General features: G+C 46.8%; 1 protein-coding gene across 6 annotated transcripts in view; it reads right to left on the bottom strand.

Moving 5' to 3' along the window:
* Positions 1 to 298: 298 nt before the first annotated feature.
* The window catches only part of MYH10 (myosin heavy chain 10), a 154,989-nt gene continuing 145,600 nt past the window's right edge, over positions 299 to 9,687 (bottom strand). For all 6 annotated transcript variants that reach the window (XM_040243384.1, XM_040243385.1, XM_040243383.1 and 3 more), the window contains 7 exons: positions 7,335 to 7,463; positions 6,902 to 6,990; positions 6,027 to 6,150; positions 5,744 to 5,952; positions 4,122 to 4,230; positions 2,622 to 2,794; positions 299 to 1,973 (listed from right to left, as the gene is read on the bottom strand). In XM_040243384.1, coding sequence (XP_040099318.1) covers positions 1,829 to 1,973; positions 2,622 to 2,794; positions 4,122 to 4,230; positions 5,744 to 5,952; positions 6,027 to 6,150; positions 6,902 to 6,990; positions 7,335 to 7,463 — 978 coding nt within the window. In that variant the 3' untranslated portion in view covers positions 299 to 1,828. The remainder of the gene's footprint in view (positions 1,974 to 2,621; positions 2,795 to 4,121; positions 4,231 to 5,743; positions 5,953 to 6,026; positions 6,151 to 6,901; positions 6,991 to 7,334; positions 7,464 to 9,687) is intronic.

Below are 9,687 nucleotides of genomic sequence, written 5' to 3'. Positions count from 1 at the left end.
AAAAGCATTTTTAACGTGCATCCTGCCTGAAAATAGCCTGAAACTTATCAGGCCTCTTGAAATACTCTAATCCAGTAATGGGCTTCACTGATTGGAAGCCTCCTCGAGGCTTCATCCTACAGTCCTGGATTGCTCATCGGGAGAGCAGGACAGCCGCCAGCCTGCCCAGAGAACTCACCTGTCACCTGACAGTTTCTGGGTGTGCGGTGCCCTCAGAACAAGCGGCCTGGCTATCAGCACGGTAAGTCTACGTAGCGTCCAACCAGAACAGAAGGTGAGAAAACAGATTGCACATTCACATGATTATTCTTGTTTATTGAGGTCTGTTTATTCTCCACGGGTGCTTTTTCCTCCAAGTAAACAGAGCAGGCGTAAATATCTATAATGAATAAATTTATTGTCTTACAAAAATCATTGTCTAGAAATATGGGAATACAAGAAAAGATATTTGCAGTCAGGTGTCTGGTGGTCAACAGCCAGTACAATTCATAAAGGGGGAAAAATCAAAGATTCCAAACCCACATGACAAATTCTTCCCAACAGATGTTAAAGCTTTTAACCCAAAAGGTTTGTGTTTTCAAGCACGTTGCAGAGGATCAAAGATTTATAATTAACACTGATTCATTGTCACTGAATGTTTATAATACCACTTTGACTAGAGAGGTACATGATATGAAGCACAGTCAAAACTTAATACATTAAATTGTTACAGAGGCAAATAATATATTTAACATTGTCTTAGTACTGTAGTGTCTAAGGCACTTTCTGTAATGTCAGTTTGATTAACTATCAACCCAAAACAGAATGCTAATGTTTACTGTAACACTGTCCCGAGGGGGTGGGGAGGGAGAAATGAAAAAGGAGTCATCCACTGGCATGTCAACATTCAGGCGGGTGGCCTCTGTTCCCGAGGTGCTGTCCCCCTCACTGACAGACTTGAACAAGTCTCGGACACAAAACCAATCTTCCCATTTTGGGCTCAAAGCAGCGGCTGAATTTGCAAGGTCAGCGTGAGAGCCTGGCTGGCGAGGAAGGGTGTCCCCCTAGCTTCTGCTCTGGGGGGCCTGTGGCTGCGAGGAGCAGACCATCTAGAAGTCACTGTGATGGCTGCGCCTGGGCCTCAGCTGCGTCGTGGCCAATGTCCTGCTGGCACAGAGCAGCTCCAGCTGAAGACAGTTCACGTGAAGAGATGCAGGGACCCCACGACTTGAGGGAGAGGGGCACTGCAACCCCCATGGATGCTGCTTCCCCCAACCCACCCCCCCATCTCACTGAAGCCCCTTTCACAGTTTGCGCACTGAAATAGTGTCAATCCTCATCTGAAGGAAATGAGAGCTACAGGTGCAGTTTAGGTTCCACAACATTCTAAGGGACTTGATGTGGCTGCGGAGGCAGGGGCCACGTGAACACAGAACTAAGGTAGCTGTCTGTACGACAGAGCATGCAGAGCGACGGGGTGGCAACCGCTAGGCGGCCCCATGACCCAGCGACTGGCAGCGGGTCTGGAGTTAGTTTGAAAAAGGGTTCTCTTAACATGTATTATAAAATGGTCTCTTGGTGGATATATGGAAAATAGATGCAATGATGAGGCGATCTGTTTAATATGTGTAGGTTTTGTGTATATATATATATAAAAAAGGGGAGCAATTGTACCTAAATCTGAAGCAGGAGACGTGTGTGTAGGCCATGAGGCCTTAAGACACAGTTGATCTCTCAGGAAGGAGTCTCGCAGCTCGCCGGTTCCCCAGATCTGCAGGAGGCCCCGAGGTGGGGGCACCGGTGACTTCCTGCATGTCCCGCGATACTGCCTCCTCTAGCTTCCTTGGACTTACTCGGACTGCGGTGGCTGCGTCTCGTTGATGTCACTGGTCTTACTTTCTGTGTCGTCGTCCGACAGCTCCAGGGATGTGCCCTCAATGTGCAGCTGGCGCCGGCCTGATCGGCTGGAGGAGAAGCTGATCGGGCCGCCTCGCCTGGAGGGAACAGAAAGCAGGTGCACGTGGCTGCCAAGTCATCCACCCACCTGAGGACTCGAACCTCCCTGCCCAGGACGCAGCCCCTGGGGTTGGGGGGAGATCAGAGGGCTCTGTGCTTGGCCACCACTGCCACCTGCTGAGCATCGTTCTGGGGGCCGTGGTGGCTGGCCCCTGCTGCCCCTCCCAGACACAGAGAGGACAGCACCACCAGCTCATCCCCGGCCAGGTGCTCCCAAAGGGCAGATGGAGAGGAAATGCTCTGTGCAGGCTTTGCGGGCCTCCTAAGGTCTCTGCTGGTCTTTTTGCAACCTTTATCAATGTCAACACCACTCTTAGCGTACGACAGCAGGGCAGACAGGCTCCAGCCCACAGGCCACACCTGTGCTAAGCTGTCCTTCTGGGGAGAAGCCTTGGCTCCCTGTGTCCTGGGGTGCATCAAGTCTGCCGTGGAGAGGCTGCCCCTGCCCATGAGGGACATGGACAGACTCCTGGGCTGGCACACAAGCCGTGAGTAAACACAGAGCCAGTGACCGAGTGGCCTGTTGTTTCCCCGCTCTCCAGACCACCAATGGTCAGGGGTCCTGAACGGGTACATGCTAAGGAGGACCTCACACATGAAGAAAACCAGTGTCTGGAGCCACTCACCTCAGCCGGTTCTTCAGGGTGCTGACCTCGCGGCTCAGGCCCTCGTTGGCCTCAGTGGCATCGTCCAGTTCCCGCTGGAGTTTGCGCCGAGATGCATTGGCACGTGTGGCTTCTTCCTCTGCTTCCTCCAGCTGCCGTTTGAGCTGCTTCATCCTGGCGTTGGCCTTCTCCATCTCGAGGAAGTTATAGGAACCAAGTCAAACCAAACCGTTGAATCCAAATTCACATCGCTGTGTCCTGAATGTTTCAGCACAGGCCTCTGCCCCACTGGCCACACGTGTGTGCACACCCCGGCCTGAGGCCTTTTGAAGAGCCTACCATTCTCTGCACAACCATGTCTACACAGCATATTAGGCTAAAGGAAACTTATAAACAATTGAAAACCAATTTTCATCCCTGAGTTTTCTACAGAAAAATGACATCTTCGCATGAGTGATCTACGGAATTATGAAAGGAAACTGCTATTGCTGCAAAACACAGAAGAGCCAGCAACACAGATAATCTCCACCCCCAGGAGATGGTTTGCTCATTTTACACCTCCTTTCAACACGGTAAGTACCAAGCCACTCTAGAAAACCAAGTGAGAACTTGGCCTGCCACTAGCCCGCCCACTCCTGAGCCACAGAAACTGGCCAACACTGCCGGTCCAGTTCACACCCAGCCAGAACTGCTCTCCGAGTTGCTAGGTCCTGGGATGGGGAGGGGAGGGTCTGGGCTAGAGGCAGTGGATCCTCGGGTCTCCCAGATGAGCAAGAGCACAGCCCCCCAGGCTGCAGCCAATACAGAGCTGACACGCCCTGACACTTAGGAAACAGATGCCTGGACACAGACGAGGACGACCACTTGGGTCCCACGTGCAGTGCACTCGCTTTTTCTTCCCTTCGCACTACCTCCTGCATCTGCCCCTCCACCCAGCCAACATTCAGTTCAGTTCAGTTGTGTCTGACTCTTTGCGACCCCATGAACTGCAGCAGGCCAGGCCTCCCTGTCCATCACCAACTCCCGGAGTTCACTGAAGTCGGTGATGCCATCCAGCCATCTCATCCTCTGTTGTCCCCTTCTCTTCCTGCCCCCAATCCCTCCCAGCATCAGAGTCTTTACGTATGAGCCAACTACAACTTTTCTAGGCATTTAGAAGATGGTGGGTAAAACAGGCAGAAATCTCTGCACTCATGCAGTGTCTACTCTAGTGAAGGAAACATGGTAATTAAGATCACTTCAGGGCTCCCCACTTCAAGCTTTCCCAAGGCTCTTGCCCACCCCTTCTCAACATGTATTGTGGGGCAGGGCTACGTCCTAATCACTTCTGTATCCCCAGCACTCAGGAGTGACCAGCATGAACAAAAAACAGCATGTGTACTGGAACTCTAGAAGTAAGAGTTTCAAACAGCTCTTCCTAAGTCAGTGAGTCACTTAGTAACATGGCTGGTCTTGTACCTGTGTTCCTGTACAGCATTCAGGGTGGAAGACATGTTCCCTTTACATGCCTTCTCTCCTTACCTGTTCTTTATACTGGTCAGCATGGCGGCGTTCATCTTCAACCTGCATGAAGATTTCTTTCAGCTTCTTCTCGGTACGACGAACTAGTTTATTGGCGGCGGCTCTTTCCCTGTGAAAATGATCAACATGTTCATTTTCACAGTTCTTGCAATGAAAATATTTTAAATCCTTTTTTCTATAAGATGACACACGTTGGAGTGCTTTCCAGGACCTGTATCATCAGAAACTTCTCCCTTCTGGTCGAACTGTGGATTGCCTTTAACGTCTAATGCTGATAGGCAGGACACCTGAATTATTCCCTCATGCGTGGGTATTTATCACCTTAGTGACCTTGTGAAGATCAAAGGTCACTTAAATTGAACGTAGAGTTTTTGGAAATAAAAACCTTAGTTGGTTACTCTCATCACCTAACATTTTAGCCTGGAAAACAAAACACTCAATTTAATTATTATTTCAATTTAAAATTACTTCCCACTGACTTGGAGAAGGAAATGGCAACCCACTCCAGTATTCTTGCCTGGAGAATCCCCTGGACAGAGGAGCCTGATGGGCTGTAGTCCACGGGGTCGCAAAGAGTCAGACACAACTGAGCAACCTCACTTACTCACTCACTCCTACAGACTAAGATTCCCCAGAGGAGGGCAAGGCAACCCACTCCAGTATTCTTACCTGGAGAATCCCACGGACACAGGAGCCTAGCAGGCTAGTCCATAGGGTTACCAAGAGTCGGATATGACTGAAGCGACTTAGCACGTACTTACTAAGCTGCTAGAGCAGCTGAACACTGAAACAACTCCCCCCAACTTCAGTTAGGAGTCAAGGCACCATGTTCTAGACAGGCCTCCACTGTCCCACGTGAAGGAAGGAAAGTTAACTTACTTGGAGAACTCCACTGAAAACACAAAAGGGTCTTTTGTTCCTTCACAAATGTTATGCAAAAATGGATAGGATGGAGTCAGCTGAAAAGGCCAAGTCATGTCAATTACAACTAACAACAAACAAACCCTTAGCTGTTACGTTTGAGAGCAGGGGGACAAAGTTTCGGATGCTAGGCCGGGGAGGACTCTGGGCATAGACCCTGTGTTTCTGGGCCCCCCACCTCCTCAAAGAGGGTGAAGTTGAAAGTCTGCTCTAGCTCTGGCCATCTGAGATTCTATTCTAATATATATGTAAATGCCTGCCCAAAAGCTGCTTTGTGCAATTCCTCATAAATTTCAGAATGGTTTATGACACCAGAATGGAAACTGTTGAGCCATCCCTTCCTAAAGGAGAAAAAACTTCTTTTTTGTTACATTGTATTTCTTCTCTGCCAACACACTGTAGCATTTCATGTGATGCTGTGAACTTGGGCTCAGCCTTGGGCAGAGATGTAAACTATGGCACCAGCAAATCATGGGGCACACACAGCATGATTAGCCCTCAGCTAAGCCTGGGAAGAGCTGACAGGTGAGCCCATTGTTCCCTGAGGGCTCACACCAGCTTCTCCAGTTATATGTGCCTTTGTACAACGAAGCTCCCCTAGGACAAGGGGCATTGGTGTCATTTCTATAAACCTGGACCTGGTCTGTAGCAGAGATACTGTAAAAACCTTTTTTTGGCTTATAGCACTGTAAACCTCTTACTTGGCTTCCTGCTCAAGCTGCTCCTCCAGTTGCCCAATCTTGGCTTCTAGGGCAGAGATGGTGGCCTTGAACTTGGACTTGACAGCGCCCTCCAGCTCCTGGAGCTTGGCCTTCAACTCCTTGTTCTGCCGCTCCAGCTGCTGGCGCGCATTGTCGCTCTTCTGGGCAGCGCTGCGCTCGGCCGCCAGCTCAGTGTTCAGCGTGTCCACCTGAAGGGGAGATGGGTCAGTTGTGCAGGGGATGGCACAGTCCCTCCCGGGGTGAGGGGACATGGCAGGCCCACCTGCAGTGTGGTCTTGCGGAAGCGGTCGTTGAGCAGCTCCATGTTGCTCTGCTCCTCCTCCAGCTCCTCCTCTAGCTGTGCGATCCGAGCCTCCAGACGCCGCTTCTCATCCAGCAGTGCAGACCTGCGGCCAAGGCGGCGACACTCAGCACAGGGAACTCTCTAGGGCTCCTCCACCCACTGTGCTGCCATAAGCATTCTTAATTTTTCTCTTTCTCCTCCTCCCACCCCAATCTGCCCGGTCCTGTTGGTTTTGCTTCCAAACACGCTGCCCACTTCGCTCCATCCCCAGGCCTGCCACCTGGCCAGGCCCTGCTATCTTGCACCTGGATCGCTGTGTAGCCCTCCAGCTTTGCTCCACAGCCAGTGTCAGCTTTAAAAGTGCAAAAAGATTCTAATGTTCCTTAGCTTCTCTAGTGCACCAAGATCCAAAGCCAGCTCCTCACCATGGCACACTAGAAAATGACCACGATGGATCCTTAGGACAGCCATTAAATGGAGAAAGCAACCTCTTAATTGTAAAAAAAAACTCCCAAAATATGACTTTCAATCAAACATATGTCGAGGGAAAGAGACCTAACAAATGTGAAAGCGAGGCCCTACAGTGCAAGGCTGTGCAGTCCTGTGGAGGCCAGATAGGTTCTGAAGGCCTTTCCTGCACACCTGTGTGGACGTGACTGGTACAGGAAGGTGTGACCTGGCAGGGCTTCAGCCAGTTGGCTGAGGCCCAGAATCTCATGCTCATCTCTCCAGACTTTGAACAGATGAGCAAACCAACCACTGACTCCCCAGTGCCAGATGACCCCTGTAGCTGACTTAGTGCCTGTGAGGACCAGTGAGACACCCGCCCCTTCCCACATGCTCAGGAGACTCACTTGCCGGAGGCACTGTTGGCGATCTCGTCCGCCAGCTCGTCTCTCTCCTGCTCAGCATGTCGGCGGGCTCGCTCGGATGAGGCAAGTTCCTGAGTGAGTTCAGATTGTCATGTAAGCTCTGGCTGCTAAGCTTCCTTAAATGTGAGGTCTGACAGTGCCTCTGGCTGCTGCCACCTTGCTTGAGGCACCAAGTGCGCCTCAAATTATAAACAGATTTGAGAAATATACTATTCAACCTGTCTTTAGTCGGGTAGAACAATATCAAATGGGACCACTTTGCTCAAGTGAAGCAGTAAGATGGTCCAGCACCATATTAAAAATGGTCAGTGAGATTACACTGGCTACAGAAACACTGAAATGTATTTATCTGGTCTTAGAGAAATTCCAAGGGCAAATATCTGTTAAGCAAATAGATGAATAAACAAACACAAACCTCCTGCAACTGAAGGATTTCTGCTTCCAGGCTTTTCAGTTTCTTCTCACTCTCTTTGGATTGAGCAAAAATCTCATCCCGGGATGCACGAGCTTCTTCTAACTCACGCTGGTAGTCCTTCATCTGAGCCTAAGCATAAGAAGGAGGCAAGTTTTGGGGTAGTGTTTATTCTTATTTAAACATACATTTCCCCCCAGATTATAAAATATGAATTATAAAAGTATGTAGAAGTGATGAAAAAGAAAACATTCAAGTCAATATCCTTTATGAATATAGATGCAAAAATGCTCAACTAAATAGAAACCAGTAAGATCCATCAACACATCCAAGTGGGATTTATCTGAGGAATTCAAGGTTGATTTGACATCCAACACAACTATGTGATCACTTCAATTGACACAGAAACAATCTAATACCTTTCAATATAAAAACACTCAATAAATCTTTGACAAAATTCAACATCCATTTATGATAAAAACCATCCAGAAAGCAGGCATAGAAGGAACATACCTCAACATAATAAAAGCCATATATAATAAACCCACAGCAAACATTAACCTCAATGGTGAAAAATTGAAAGCATTTCCCCTAAAGTCAGGAGAACAAGACAAGGATGCCCACTCTCACCACTACTATTCAACACAGTTTTGGAAGTTTTAGCCAGAGCAACAAGAGAAGAAAAAGAAATAAAAGGAATCCAGATTGGAAAAGAAGTAAAACCCACTGTTTGCAGATGACATGCTCCTCTACATAGAAAACCCTAAAGACTCCACCAGAAAATAACTATGGCAGCAGGATATTAATACACAGAAATCCCTACATTCCTATACACTAACAATGAGAAAACAGAGAAATTAAGGAAACAATTCCATTCACCATTGCAATGAAAAGAATAAAATACTTAGGAATAAATCTACCTAAAGAAACAAAAGACCTATATATAAACTATAATAAAACACTGGTGAAAGAAATCAAAGATGACACATAGATGAAGAAATATACCATGTTCATTGATCAGAAGAATCAATATAGTGTAAATGAGTATACTACCCAAAGCAATCTATAGATTCAATGCAATCCCTATCAAGCTACCAATGGTATTTTTCAGAGAACTAGAACAAATAATTTCACAATTTGTATGGAAATACAAAAAACCCTCAAATACCCAAAGCAATCTTGAGAAAGAAAAATGGAACTGGAAGAATCAACCTGTCTGACTTCAGGCTATACTACAAAGCAACAGTCATCAAGACAGTATGGTACTGGCACAAAGACAGAAACATAGATCAATGGAACAAAATAGAAAGCCCAGAGATAAATCCACATACCTATGGACACCGTATTTTTGACAAAGGAGGCAAGAATATACAATGGAGAAAAGACAATCTCTTTAACAAGTGGTGCTGAGAAAACTGGTCAACCACTTTTAAAAGAATGAAACTAGAACACTTTCTAATACCATACACAAAAATAAAATGGATTAAAGATCTAAATGTAAGACTAGAAACTATAAAACTCCTAGAGGAAAACATTGGCAAACCACTCTGATGTAAATCATAGCAGGATCCTCTATGACCCACCTCCCAGAGTAATGGAAATAAATACAAATAAACAAATGGGACCTAATTAAAAGCTTTTGCACAACGAAGGAAACTATAAGTAAGGTGAAAAGACAGCCTTCAGAACAGGGGAAAATAATAGCAAATGAAGCAACTGACAACCTCAAAAACATACAAGTAACTCCTGCAGCTCAATTCCAGAAAAATAAATGACCCAATCAAAAAATGGGCTGAAGAACTAAACAGACATTTCTCCAAAGAAGACATACAGATGGCTAACAAACACATGAAAAGATGCTCAACATCACTCATTATCAGAGAAATGCAAATCAAAACCACAATGAGGTACCATCTCACACGAGTCAGAATGGCTGCTATCAAAAAGTCTACAAACAATAAATGCTGGAGAGGGTGTGGGAATGCAAACTAGTACAGTCACTATGGAGAACAGTGTGGAGATTCCTTAAAACACTGGAAATATAACTGCCATACGACCCAGCAATCCCACTACTGGGCATACAAACCGAGGAAACCAGAATTGAAAGAGACATGTGTACCCCAATGTCCATTGCAGCACTGTTTACAATAGCCAGGACATGGAAGCAACCTTGATGTCCATCAGCAGACGAATGGATAAGAAAGGTATGGTACATATACACAATGGAATATTATTACTTAGCTGTTAAAAAGAATGCATTTGAATCAGTTCTAATGAGGTGGATGAAACTGGAGCCTACAAAGCGATGTAAGTCAGAAAGAAAAACACCAATATATTAATGCATATATATGGAATT

Source organism: Oryx dammah, unplaced genomic scaffold, assembly GCF_014754425.2.
Source record: "Oryx dammah isolate SB20612 unplaced genomic scaffold, SCBI_Odam_1.1 HiC_scaffold_8, whole genome shotgun sequence".
Classification (NCBI taxonomy): Eukaryota; Metazoa; Chordata; class Mammalia; order Artiodactyla; family Bovidae; genus Oryx; species Oryx dammah.
The sequence above is the reverse complement of the archived record's forward strand: the minus strand, read 5'-3'. Positions and strand labels throughout refer to the sequence as shown.